Source organism: Arvicola amphibius, chromosome 6 (assembly GCF_903992535.2).
Source record: "Arvicola amphibius chromosome 6, mArvAmp1.2, whole genome shotgun sequence".
In the NCBI taxonomy this organism is placed as follows: Eukaryota; Metazoa; Chordata; class Mammalia; order Rodentia; family Cricetidae; genus Arvicola; species Arvicola amphibius.
Window position 1 is genome coordinate 6,691,542 of NC_052052.2, and position 14,840 is coordinate 6,706,381.

General features: G+C 47.1%; 1 protein-coding gene across 4 annotated transcripts in view; it reads right to left on the reverse strand.

The window, feature by feature from the left end:
- Clstn1 (calsyntenin 1) overlaps positions 1–14,840 on the reverse strand; it is a 63,979-nt gene that overhangs the window by 22,237 nt on the left and 26,902 nt on the right. For all 4 annotated transcript variants that reach the window (XM_038332885.2, XM_038332883.2, XM_038332884.2 and 1 more), the window contains exon 2: positions 11,380–11,502. In XM_038332885.2, coding sequence (XP_038188813.1) covers positions 11,380–11,502 — 123 coding nt within the window. The remainder of the gene's footprint in view (positions 1–11,379; positions 11,503–14,840) is intronic.

Consider the following 14,840-nt stretch of genomic DNA (forward strand, 5'->3'; position numbering starts at 1 on the left):
CCTCCTGCCTCAGCCTCCACAGAAGGCTCAGAAGCATTGCTATGCCATCCTCTCAGAGTGATGCAAGAATTTCTATCAAGAGAGAAGGAAATGAGCAGCTGCTTGGATGAATGGGTGTTGTCTGAAGTTTCTGTCCTGCCTGGTTACCACAGTCTTCGTCTGGGTGATGACTGCAGACTGAAACTTCCCTCTTCCCAGAATTCTTGTCCTGCCTACACTTCCTGCCTGGCTACTGGCCAATCAACATTTATTTAAAATACAAGTTACAGGATATAGACCATTGTCCCACAGCAAATGGGACACTTCAGGATTCTGAAGGTCTGAAAGGGCCATCAGCTCTGCTAAAACAAGGCTGCCTGAGAAACATGGTACCTGGATCGCTCCAGCAACAGATGCTGGGGACCAGACCCGGAAGCAAGAAATGGTCAAGTTCATGATTAAGAGGTCACTTTTGTCTTGTTGCTTGATCTTTCTATGTACATGCATATTTGCCTGCATGAGTTTATGTGTGCTATGTATGTGCAGTCCTGTGGAGGCCAGAGTGGGTGCTGGAACCCCAGAACTGAAGTTACAGGAGGTTGTGAGCCATATGGGTGCTAGGAACTTAACCCAGGTCCTCTGCAAGAACAGCCAAGTGCTCTTAACCTGAGCCATCTTTTCCAGGCCCTCTGGGGGTATTTTAGATAAGATCAGGTATATTCGAGTTGCTACAGCCCTAGTTATGGGAGGAACTTTAAAGGCAGGGTCAATGGGGTCAGAGTATAACTGAGAAACTAAGCCTGATGTTGCCTCTTCCTGCCCAGGGAAAGAATACGAAGGGGAGGTCCATCTGGAAGTCTGGGAATTAGTATGTCAGCTTTAAACATGACCTTGTTCTGCAGTGTGATGGGCGGTGGGGCTAGCCTGTAAGAGTGCCTTCAAAGGCACAGCTGACAAACACAGGAACATGTATGACTTGTAAGCACATTGTGCCGCCCTCCAAAGGGCTGATGTGATGGTTTATAATGAGACCAGCAGATGTGTGTAACTGTCTTTCTCATAGATCCCCACTGACTGTGAGTACTGTCGCGGGCTCCGCCAAGGGGCTCCAAAAACCCTCCAGGGCTTATTCAAAGCCCCTCTGCTGGGTCCTTTGCCTACAGTGACCTTAAGCCTCAGCAGCTGGCTGGCTGCTACAGCAGGGAAGGGGTTTACCCTTGCACAAGCTGGGTTCCCAGGGGGCTTCAGCAGAGGCAGCCAGCAAACGGCCTCACGTGTTATCTGTCCATCTAGCCCACAGCTGTGATTTTAATGAGGCAGCTGGGTCCAGCTGTGGACACAAGGTGGGACAAGTGGCCAGTAAGAGCTTCTGCAGCACCAGAGTGGGGAGGGAAGATGGCCTAATGAAGGCAGAGTCAGCAGGAAGTACAGAGGGACATTCGGGGAAAACCAACAGAGAAAAGAAGTAGAGTTAAGTTTGGGGTGAGGACCTTGGCTTAGGTAATGGGGCTTTCTATGGAACTGCGGCCTGTGTGTGTGTGTGTGTGTGTGTGTGTGTGTGTGTGTGTGTTGTCTCTGTCTCTCTCTGTGTCGTGCATGTGTGTGTTGTGTGTGTTGTGTGTCATTCTTTGTTGTATATATGTGGGTGTATGGTATGTCTGCGTATTATGTATGTGTCTCTGTGTGATGTGTCTGCGTGTGTGTCGCTGTTGTGTATTTGTGTCTGTGTCTGTGTAGTGTGTCTGTGTTGTGTATGTGTCTCTCTGTTGTGTGTGTTGTGTATATGTGTCTCTCTGTATGATGTGTCTGTGTGTGTGTCTGTTATGTTTATTTGTGTCCGTGTAGTGTGTCTCTGTCTCTGTGTTGTGTGTGTCTCTACTGTGTATATGTGGGTGTATGGTGTATTTGTATATATGTTGTGTGTCTATTTGTGTGTTGTGCATATGTGTGTCTCTGTGTTGTGTGTGTCTGTTGTGTCTGTGTGTTTCTGTGTTTGTGTGGTATATATGTGTGTGTCTCTCTTTGTGTTGTGTACGTATGTGTCTATTGTGTGTGTGTCTCTGTGTTTGTGTGGTGTATATGTGTGTGTGCGTGGTTTGGCTAACGTCATTTATCCTTACCATCTTTGGGCTTGCATGGGGAATTTTTCAGCAAGTCCTAGGCATGACTCGGTTTCCCCCACAATCTGTCCCTGTTTAGCACGGCACGGAGTCTCTCACAGCCAACTGAGTGATGATGGCTGCCAACTCAGAACCTCCCACCCGCTTCCCGACCGTCCCTCCTTAACTTGGACTCATGTCACTCCCCCCACTCTCGCAGGAGCTAAAGCTTGTTTGTTTGTTTCAGGGGATCTCAGACTTCCTAATGCTGTGACCCCTCAATACAGCTACTCATGTTGTAGCGACCCCAACCATAAAATTTGGGGGTTTTATTGTTGTTTGTTTTTAATTTTTTGAGACAGGGATTCTCTGTGTAGCTTTGGTGCCTGTCCTGGAACTCACTCTGTAGACCAGGCTGGCCTTGAACTCATAAATCCACCTGCCTCTGCCTCCCGAGTGCTGGGGTTTATTAAAGGTGTGTACCACCACCACCCAGCTTCAGAAAATTATTTTGTTGCTACTTCATACCTATAAATATTTGTGTTTTTCAACGGTCCTTTGCTTCCTAAAGGGGTGGTGAGCCACAAGTTGAGAACCACAGGTTTATTTATTTATTTGTCTGGTTGGCGCTGGCTCCCCCCCCCCCATTCTTCCTCCATTTTATGCACAATTCACAGACGTCGCCAGCATCGTATGGAGTCACACTGGCATCGCGACCCTTGGCTGTCCCTGGACCTCACACACTACAGGGAAGAACCTCTCAGAATCGCCTCCCGAGCCACTTCCTCCCGGCCCTGGCCCCCCCTCTGTTCCCTGCAGACTCCTCCAGGCCCTGGCCCCCCCTCTGTTCCCTGCAGACTCCAGGTAACTGCGCTGCAACAGGAGGCCTCCTAAAACCCTGTCTTCCTGTGGAGAACCAGAGTCCCAGCCATGCCAGCCAGAACCAGCCAGGCCTGTGCCCACCATCACTCGCCACCAATATCTCTCTCTATTTCTCTCTCTCTATTTCTCTCTATTTCTCTCTCTCTCTATTTCTATTTCTCTCTATTTCTCTCTCTCTCTTTCTCTCTCTCTCTCTCTCTCTCTCTCTCTCTCTCTCTCTCTCTCTCTCTTTTATTCTACTCTAAGATTTTCTAATATTGCCAAGGGAAATTTTCTTCCCTAAAGAATTCTTGAAAGACAAAATATAAAATGAGGGTCACCCCAACGGAGTCTAAAATTGACTTCCGGTGATCCAAAGTTATGTGGAGTCCAGTTTCAGGCTGGCCTCGCTGTCCTTCTGAGACCCCTCCCTATCCGGAGGGAACACTAGCCCCCTTCTCTCACTGGGCAGTCCTGCTCTCACACTCCCCTGTCCCTCGACTCTTCCTGGAAGTCCCTGACCCCAGCTTTGGGCTTCAGGAGCTGCAAGCAACAGAAGCCTTTCAAGCTCATTCAAGAGGGTCTGTTGAAACGCCACAGGGACCCAGTGATTTGACTGTAGGCTAGAGAAGGAGGCTTGAGAACAGCCGGAGAACCACGGCAACTTAGAGATAGGACAGGGCCACCCAGTCACCCTGTTCATCTCTCAGCCTAGCTCACACTAGATGGGGGTGGTGGGTAATTGGCTGGGGAAACCACTGCTCTGCGGGAGGCCAGGGCAGACAAGAAGTAAAAAGACTTTAAAGTGGACATGGGGTAAGATGTCTGGACATGTTTGTCTTCTCCCTCAGCAAGGCCTTCTGGTCCACACAGTTTGTCTCTCACCTGGCTATGAGGCCTACATTGGCAGCCTGACAGCCCACCGTCAGTCACATGTCACCAGCTCAACTTTGAAGCACCCCGACTACCCACAGGAGATCTAAATTGCCCGAGGTCTGGTTGTACCAGTTCTAGGATCAACTGACTGTCGTCACAGCTCCCCGGGACTATGGCTCCATTCTCTCCTTCTTTTCCTATGATTGTCTTCCATCACCACAGACTAGAGAATTCCTCTGCATGGAGTCTTATAAGCAGCAATCTGGAGCCCCACCCCCACCTCCCTTTATTTGGGATTGAACTCGGGGCATGCTGCTTGCTAGGCCAAGTGCTTTGCCACTGAGCTAAATTCCCAGCTGTAGCTCAGGCAACTGAGAGTGACCGAAGATGCTGAACCCCGGCAGGGCCTTCCTCTCCCTGCTAGGTCACCAGCACTCAGATCTGTTCAGCTCTAGCAAAGGAAGAGGTGCTTCCCATTTTCATTCTTCTCTCATCAATCGTGACTTCTGAATTCCTGAAATTTGACCATAAGCTACTGTAAAGCAAAGCACGTTTAATCAAACAGATTCAAGATGGCTGGAGATGACTCAGTGGTTCAGAGCACTGGCTGCTCCTGCAGAGGACCCAGGTTTGGTGGCTCACAAGTGTCTGTGAGTTCCAGGGGATCTGATGCCCCCTTCTGACCTCTGCAGGCACCGGGCACTAAGTGGTGCTTATACACACACACGCAGGCAAAACACTCACACTTGACTGCAGACCAGAGAAAGAGACTTGAGAAAGAGAAAGAGACTAGCCAGAAGCAAACATAAAAATAATAAACCTTAAAAAAAAAAGAAAGAAAGAAGACTGGCAAAGAGAGGGAGTCATCACTGGCATCATCTAAGAAGATGGACGCCCATAGCAGGTATCCTCAGCAAACTGGTGTATTTCCTTCCTTTGAACCAACTTAGTTCACCCCAAGGAAGCAACCTGGACCTGGCCGTGTGTGCTCTCGTGTCTGATACTGACAACATATACCAGAGGTGTCAGGGATAAGATGATCCATATCACACATGTGTCTGCTTCAGAGCGCTGTCAAGTGAGCTCAGCGCTTACCTGCACATACCCCATAAGGGGCTGGGACCACAAACCAGAACGTTTTCAGCTTTGAACTATAACATCTTGGAGAGCCAGCACAACAAATCTAGGCTGTCTGGTAACTCTAATATCAGTGATGTGTGGCTTAAATTCATTTGTCCCCTCCCTACATACATGGGGTGCCAGTGTGTCCCAAGCACTGATCTAGCAAGGATGTTAAGGACAAAAATGGACAAGGTCATCATCTCTGCTGACACACCTTGAGTCAGTTTCCCCACCTGGGAAATGGCACCAGTGAGTGCTGGCACCTGACTTCCGGAAGCAGTAAGGACAAGTGGCCCGCAAAGAACCCCACAACAAGCTGGGAACTGTCAGTTCACTGATGATGAGCTCACAGCCATCTCCAGTCACGTTAAGACAGCAAACTCATTGCCAAAAATGATCCCAGAATAAGTCGTCATCTTCTTCATGTCTGGCCTTGCACCAACACAAAAATAATTTGAAGAAACTATGAGGGAATCAGACACAGAAGACTTATAAAAAGACAGAAACCTATTTCCCACATAATATTAAATTGAAGAATATACATTAACATCTTTAAAAATTACATTTATTGCTGGGTGTGGTGGTGCACGCCTTTAATCCCAGCACTCAGGAGGCAGAGGCAGGCGGATCTCTGTGAGTTTGAGGCCAGCCTGTTCTACAGAGTGAGTTTCAGAACAGCCAAGGCTAAGAAGCAAGACCAAAACAAGACAAAACAAAATTACATTTATCTATTTCTCTGTGTGTGTGTGTGTGTGTGTGTGTGTGTGTGTGTGAGCACACATGTGCACACATGTGCGTGCATGTCAGAGGACAGCATAGGAGTTGATTTTTTTCCTTCCACCACAGATGAGGGACCCAGACTGGTGGCAAGTGCCATTACTTGCTAAACCATTTTGCTGGCCTGAAAATGTAGTTTTTTTGAATGTTAAATATGATTCCACTGTTATCACTGAAGCAGCAGATGTCCCATCTCACACTCTGGGCCAGGCAAGGCTTCACTGCTTTAGATGAGGTTTGTTCTACTATCTCTGGTGTGTGTGTGTGTGGGGGGGGGTCGGGACCAACCCTTAACCATGCTACATAAGTGTTCTACCCTAGCTACCGCCCGGTCCATAGCTGCGAATTTAAGCTCTGACACATGTACACAAACTAATATTCCCCAAGCCGAAGGGTGTTAAAATTTTGGGGTTTTCCCGTTTTTGTGAGACAGGGTTAGCCCCCGCTCCCAGGTATTAAGCTGCTATATGTTCACAAAGGATGAAACTGTGAGGTAAGTAACTGGCTGAAGGCCGCATGGCCAGGGTTCAAGTGCTACCCGCTGGCTCTAAAGTCTGTTCCTCGTGAGCCTGTCTGCCCAGCCTCACCAGGGCAACATTCTGGGATACGATAGACAGGCCCGACAGGTGTTCCCTTCCACGCCCCATACACCTGTTCAGGCCCCAGGCATGACAGGTGCTCCCTTTCATGCCCCATACACCTGTTCAGGCCCCAGGCATGACAGGTGCTCCCTTCCATGCCCCATACACCTGTTCAGGCCCCAGGCAAAAGGTCAAGACCCCTGCTGCCGTCAGGAGCCTAACATCCACATAACAGCAAAAGTGGAAAAATGCTAATGTCCACCTATGGATGAGGGAAAACCAGAATGTGGCCTGTCAACACAAGGGACTGCTACCCAGAAATTAAGAGGGACGAGGTCTGGCAGATGCCACCACATGAATGAACCCTGAAATCAACAGCAGTTACTAACACCAGAGATAACCTTATGAGAAAGCAGCCAGAACAGGCAAAGCCATGGCAGGCGCCAGGGGCTGAGAGGACACTATGGAGGGCCGTGAACCGGGACACTGTTGAGGGCTGTGAACTGGGGCGGGGGTTGCTTCCTGGAGTGCTGAAACGCTTTAAAGGAGAGGGGTTGATGGGTGAACAGTCTTGTGAACACGGTTTTTTAAAATTCAGTGAATTATAAAGGCTGACTTTTCTGGTCCGTGAATTGCATATTTTAAAAAAGGAAAAGAAAAAAGATCAGGTGTAGAACACACACCTTTAATCCCAGCACTCAAGAGGCAGAGGCAGGCAGATCGCTGTGAGTTAGAGGCCAGACTGGTCTACATAAAGTGAGTTCCAGGACTGATGTGGGATGCCCCTCTGTATGCTGTGCGTGTTTTATTACCATTGGTTAATAAAGAAGCTGCTTTGGCCTATGGCAGGGCAGAATATAGCCAGGCAGGAAATCTGAACAGAGATATAGAGAGAGTAGGAGGAGTAAGAGAGACGCCATGTAGCTGCCCAAGGACACTGGAATTTTACTGGTAAGCCACAGTCTCATGGCGATACATGGATTAATAGAAATGGATTAATTTAAGATGTAAGAGCTAACTAGAAATATGCATGAGCCACTGGTGAAACAGTGTTGTAATTAATATAGGGGCCGGGAAACGAATGTGCAGTCTGGTTTTACACAGGACAACCAGAGCTGCACAGTGAGGCCCTCTCGCCCTCTCAAAACAAAAAAGGAATATCAAAATATCAAAACAAAAAAGGAATACTATGGTTTGGTTCTACACTGCGTCTCTGAATAGTTTATCTCAATTTATACGTCAATAAAAAAGAACTGAGGACTCCTAAAACCAGGAAATATTATAGGTATTGTTTCATTCCAAATATATTTGATAAATGATACAATAAAATTAAAAAAAAATTTTTCAGAACAGGGTTTCTTTGCACAGCTCTGGCTGTCCTAGAACTCACTCTGTAGACCTGTCTCTGCCTCCTTCCTGAATGCTGGGATTAAAGGCATTCACCACCACCACTTGGCAGCAAAATTAAATCTTGCTAGGCATGGTGGCACACACTTATAATCCCAGCAGAGGCAGTAGAACTCTGTGAGTTCACAGCCAGCCTGATCTACATTGAGAGTTCCAGGACATCCAAGGCTATGCAGAGAAAGACAAACAAAAAGCAAACAAATAAACAAACAAAAACTCACCTAAATAATAATAATAAATAAAAGAAGACTTCTTACATCATCGGGGACAGAAAAGTAAACTCAGTCTCATGAGAAGAGGGAAAGTGTGCTCCCTCCATGGCTGTCTGTCTGTCCCCGTCCCTTCCTGACTTCCTGCAGCTATAAAAAGCACCGTGACAGTGTCCGCTGTCCAGCCTGAGCTAGAATCTCACCTCTAAGGCCGAGTGGACAGCTCAACAGCTCTGGGCCTCAACTCCCCTCTTCTCTCTTTAAAAATACTTCTATATTTTTATCTTTTGTGTGTGAGTGTTGTTTTGCATAGATGTCTATGCACCACGCATGTACCTGGTACCTAGAGAGCACCAGATCTCTGGGAACTGGAGTTACAGATAATGGTCATGAGCCACCACGTGGGTGCTGGGAACAAACCCGGGTCCTCTGGAAGAGAGGCTTGTGCTCTTAGCCCCTGAGCTTCCTCTCTTTAAAATGAGGCTGGCGGAAAACATTCTTACTTCAAGTGGCAGAGAATTAAATACAAATTTTTATTTATAAAGCCCTTGGAGTAGTGCCTAGAATCTATTCTTGATGCTTAGGTGCAAATGTATTCTTAGCTGTGTAGTAGGACTGAGCCCCACAAACAGGCCACACACAGCTGGCTTGGTAAATCGAGGCCAGAGGCAATGAACGCAGAACCCAGGGTTTTAGTCATTTCTTTGCTATGTTTTGAGAAAGGGTCTTGTGTAGCTCAGGCTGGCCTTCCTCAAACTTACTATGTATCAGAGGATGACGCTAACAGTTTAATCCTCCTGCCTCCACCTCATGAATGATGAGGGGATTAAAAGCATGTGCCACCACAACATGTCACATGGTCCTGGGCTCTGAATTCGAGGTCTGTGTTGCTTAGCAAGATCATTCCCAGCCCAAGTTACTACCCTCTCTCTCTCTTAAATTTATTTTTATTTTATTTTTTTAAACATTTATTTTTGTTTTACATATATTATGTTTGCCTCATGTGTCAGTGCACCACATGTGTGCCTGGTGCCCTCAGAGGCCAGAAGAGGGGGTTGTATTCCCTGGACCTGGAGGTCCAGCTGTGAGCCCCTAGGTGGGTGCTGGGAATTGAACCACTGAGTCATCTCCCTGGGCTTCGAAATCACTTAAAATGCAGGAATGTATATAAATCCACTCAAAACGCATTCTAGGCAAGCACACTAGGGCTGTGATATAGCTCTGAATGCCACATACAGAAGGAACAACTGTGATTACTTAAAAAACACAGTGGAGCGGGGTAACTAGAACTCTGGCTTCAAAATCCAACACTCTCCCAGCACTCGGGAGGCAGAGGCAGGCGGATCTCTGAGTTCGAGGCCAGCCTGGTCTACAAGAGCTAGTTCCAGGACAGGCTCTAGGAACTACAGGGAAACCCTGTCTCAAAAAACCAAAAAAAAAAAAAAAAATCCAACACTCTCTCCTGGCCTCTGTAGGAACCTGCACTCTTGGTTCAGTGGAGAAAGAGTTTGATAAAACCTGACAACCTGTGGTTTGGATTCCCAGAACCCATACAAAAGGTTGGACACAGGGCTGGAGAGATGGCTCAGAGGTTAAGAGCACTGGCTGCTCTTCCAAAGGTCCTGAGTTCAATTCCCAGCAATGACAAGGTGGCTCACAACCATCTATAACAAAATCTGATGCTCTCTTCTGGCTGCAGGCATACATGCAGACAGAATACTACATACATAACAAACACACAAACAAACACCTTCTTCTCCTTGCTAATGCATCAAAAAAAAAAAAAAGAAAGAAAAAAAAGAAAGGAAGGAAGGAAGGAAGGAAGAAAACTTTAAAAGCTGGACACAGCCACAGACACACATGTGTAATCCCAGCATGTACCTGACTCTGGGGCTGAGAAAGGACAGCCCTCCACCAGTCAAGGCTGACACAATGCAAGAACAGACCTGACTGGAAAATACCACTAAATGTCAGCAATGTAGGAAAATTACCACACGACCAAAACCTCTGATGTTATCCTACAGATTTTTCTCTGTGAAGACACAGGATATAGTTTTATAAAATAACTCAAATTAAACATTTATTAACTTTAGTAAGTGGGGTGTTATGTCTGCCACCTCAGTCCGCAAAAGGTTGAGGCAGGAGGACAACAAAGTTTGATGCCAGCTTGCATTAATTGTGATGGGCTCTGCAAAACCTGTCTCAAAATGAAACAAAAACAAACAAGCCAGAAACTGGGGCTGGAGAGATGGCTCTTCCAGAGGACCTGGTTTTGGTTTCCAGTACCCACACGGCGGCTCACAACCATCTCTAACTCCAGTTCCAGGGACTCTGATGCCCTCTTTTGATATCCTTGGTACTGCATGCACATGGTGCAAAATATCCACACACACAAAAGTAAAGTAAAAAACGCAAAATATCCACACACACAAAAGTAAAGTAAAAAAGAAAAAAATAAACCCATTAAGCTGGGCATGGCAGTACATGCCTGTAAAAAATAAATACTGGGGCACGGTGGTGCACACCTTTAATCCCAGCACTTGGGAGCAGAGGCAGGAGGACCTCTGTGAGTTTGAAGCCAGCCTGGTCTACAGAGTGAGTTCCAGGACGGCAAGGTCTGTTACAGAGAAATCCTGTCTTGAAAACAACAAGAGCAAAAAGAAACAAATGGAGAATGTGCTCAGAATGCAGTGTATGTTCCTTAAATAACACAACACCATCAGCGATTTTAAACCACAGAGAGAGGGACTGGCGGAGGCCTCGGTGGCTAAGGGAACCTGCTGCTTCTGTAGAAGACCTGGGTTTGATTCCCAGCATGCACAGCTCCAGTCCTAGTGGCTGTGATGCCCTCTTCTGACCACTGTGGGCACCAGGCATTCACACGGTATACACACACACACACACACACACACACACACACACGCAGGCAAAACATTAGAACACATAAATAAATCTATAGGAAAACCTTTAATTAAATAAAATTTAAAGATTGAAAAAAGAAAGTAATTTAGGCTAAAAGAATCTCCCCACAAAGACGGCTCAAAGTTCCTTAAGTCTGTGTAGACGAACGGAACAAGGCTACGTGCTGTGGAGTGACACTGGCATTTGAGCACCCAGATGCAGGTGAAAGCCAGGGTCGCGTCCAGGTCCCCGGGCCCCCACATCAACGCTATACTGAACAGTGCTCATGTGGTCTGTGTGTGCTCCGTCTGGCTGCACTTGTCTAGACGGTATCTGCCTATCTGCACAAAGCAGAGTACGTAATGATGCAATTAAGCTAAGTATTTCCCCCTTCAACCGGCAGAACAGCTTTGCTCAGCTACCCGACTATTATAAAGAGAACATGTGGTGCCTGGAGCCACAGCAGCTCTCAGCTACCAAAACCCTTCCAGAAAGGTCCAGTCATCCAGATGGAAGCTGCTTCCTACCCAGGCCAAGCTTGCCACAGAGAACAGCTGGCCACCGTACCTGCAAAACGCAGCGGTGAATCTTTATCCAGAGCAATGAGGGGAGGGTCCAGCAGCACTGTGTTGTCGTTCTCGGTGACTATCCCGTGGTAGGTGGGCTCGAGCCACGGCTTGTGCTTATTAACTGCATCGGGAGAAAAGGAGAAATACCGGTAAGATTAGGGTCGCAGCTCTAACCCTCAGCCGCCTTTGAGGACAAATGCCAGCTGGCTACACACGTGTGTGTGCGCACACGAGGAAAGGCCACCGGCACACAAATCAACAAGGTCAAAAGAGATGGAGCCTCTGGAAAAAAGAGGATGTCATTACTGGAAGAGGCCACATGAAATCTAGCCCAGATCACAGAGACAAAAATGGACTCCTTCGCGCCACAGGCTACTCCTGGGGCAGGAGCTCTGATGATGAGGATGACTCAGACAGGTCAGCAGAGCCACCCTCCTCCCCCATGGCAGCAGCAGGGTGGGATGGCTGCTGGCGCTGACAGAATCAGGAAAAGCTCACAAGCAGCGCGGGTCGGCCTTCTGTCAAAGGGTTCATCAGACAGAGGGTGACTCTGCTGCGCACGGAGCTGGGCAGTTCGCCCACTGGGAGACCCCAGGCTCTTCCCAGAAGCTTTTTACATAAACGGCACTGGGAAGGAAGCTGGGACACACCTGGGGGAGGTAAATGGCACTGAAAACCACTCACAAACTCCGACACTCCGTCCTGTCTCGACACCCTCTAATCTTAGTGTCCCCCACTCCCCCAGGGCCATGATACTTAGCCCAGGCTGGCCTCAAATTCAATCCTTCTACTTCTGCCTCCCAAATCGCTGGGCTCACAGCTGCACACCACTGAATCACACGCCAATCTTTCATTCTACAATACAGTTAGCTTAGCTTGCAGTTAATAGTAACATTTGATACAAACATGTATTAATAGTCTGTTTTACTAATAAAATTACAGGCATAATAATAAAATAAAATTGAATTTTATTCCAGTATTTGAGTCCATAAAACTCTTAGCTTGAAGTGAGGATCTCACCTTGATTTTTTCCAACACAACAGAAACATAAAATTATTAAGCCAAGCAAAATGCAGGGTGCCCGTTATGTCCCAGCAGAGTGGACGGGCTGCCACCTTAATGGACAGGCTGCAGTTGAAAATGGTTAACAAGTTTCAGAGCAGAAAATAACTTTGTGATTAATTCCACCACCATCCCAGCATTCTAGCTTGATAATTCAAAACTTCTCAATTGCTCCTTTAAGCTGGCAATATAATGAGAGATGGCCATTTCTAGAGACTGAACTTTTCAATAATTAATGAATGATATTTTTAATATTTCATCACATTCAATTTGCATTATGAAACATTTATAGAAACAAGTGACTGATGTTTCTGTAATCATCCTCTCTCCAAAACCACCAGAAGATTATGGGCTGTAAGTCCAGGAAGACATCAGCCATGACACAGTCCTACACACTGTGGGCTGTACGTCCAGGAACACATCAGCCACGACAGAACTACCTCACTCACTCCACTGCACTCCAGATAAAACCCAGCGACATCTCAAACAGTAAAACTGGCAATCAAAGCTATAGGTGAGTGGAGGGGCTTTCTGGAGTTACTCTCAGATGACAATGATTTGTGACTTCAGATTTTAACATTAGAAACCTGATTTAAAAGTCACTATAAGGGGGCGGGAGAGATGATTCAGCAGTTAAGAGCACTGGCTGCCCTTCCAGAAGATCTGGGTTCAATTCCCAGCATTCACATGGCAGCTAGCAACTATCTGTAACTCCAAGATCTGACACCCTCACACAGACATGCAGGAAAAACACCAATGCACATAAAATAAAAAATCAATATGAGCAGTGAACCTCTGGGTTAACTTCAAATATGAAAGTTTTGTCCCAGGCACATCTCAATTCTGTGGGCTAAAGAAGGCTGTTCTCCTGCCTCAGTCACAGAAGCAAGAGATGCTGGTGGGCTGGTTTGGGATTCACCGGTGCGCTCGCTACAGGGCTCCTGCCGTCAACCACACACTGCACAACTTTCTCGTCTACTTTCTCTCCTTTACAGGTAGAAACCCTTGTTTGTAACTAAGACTCTGATGTATGCTTCCTGCTTCCAAATACCTAGGCTGATCACACTGTACACTTCAATCCAAGACAAACTGAATTCTGGTCCATCAAAAGACGCCGCAACCCTGGGATACTGCCACCAGGTGGCAGCAGGTGCTTGGGTGTTAAGCTTGATTAAAAAAATAAACTTTACATGATGAGAAAGCCACAAAGAATAAATAAAAGTTAAAATAAATACCCTCTAGCCCATCCCCTGGCCACTAAAGAAGAATCAGCAGCCCCTATGAAGATGACAGGGCTGGCAAGAGCAGCAAGGCTTCAAGTCCCTAAAAGCTAGTGGCACAGGCCCACTTCTGCAAACTCAGAAGGCAGAGGCAGAGGACAGCAAGTTCAAGGTCAGTCAGTCTGGACTACACTGTGAGTTCCAGGCCAGCAAGGGCTACATAGTGAGATTTGTCAAAAAATAAACAACAAATATTCGTAATAAACAATAAAGTAAATTCTCTGGTTCTCCTTCTCTAGAAAACACTGAGGTGGGAGAGGCTGGAGAGACCACTCAGCAGTTAGGAGAATTTCTCACTCTTGCAGAGGACCTGGGTTTGGTTCTCAGCACCACATGGTGGCTCACAGCCATCCATAACTCCAGTTCCAGGGGACCAGACACCCTTTTCTGCCCTCTGTGTGGGCACCAGGCACACACATGGTGTGCAGAATATATGCAAGCAACACTCATGCATAGAGTGTAAAATATAATTCAGAACAGTGAACAGGTTGGTACGGTTTGGATAGTAAGTGTCCCCAAAGGCCCGGATGCTCTAACTTGCTCCCCGGCCTGAGGTGCTATTGGGAGGTGGTGGAACCTTTAGGAGATGGGACCAGATGGAAGGAAGTTAGGTCATTTGGAGGTGTGGCCAGGATAGAGGGCCCCTCCATCTCTCTCTCCTGCTCACTATTTTCTGTTTCCCATCCACTAAGTGAGCAGCCTCCACTACACACTCCATGCAGTGGTGTATGGGTCTCCACAGGCCCAGAATGAAGAGCCAACTGACCACAGGCTGTGGGTTGACCACCAACACACCCTTCTTCATGTAAGGTGATTTTCTCATGCATTTTTCACAGCAACAGAAAGCTGACAGGAGGGTATTTGCACAGCTGCAAACTGGAAATGCAGAAGATGCATTCTCGGGGCTGGAGACTCACAATAACTCTCCATTAAGAGCAGGAACTGCTCTTGCAGACCTGAGTTTGGCTCCCAACACTCTGTCAGGCAGCTCACAAGAGACTGAATTCCAGGTCCAGGGTGATCCTCTGCCAGGGGTACCTGTGCTCATATGCTCATAGCTACACACAAACACACACATACACACAATTTAAAATAATAAAAATAAGCTGGGTGGTAA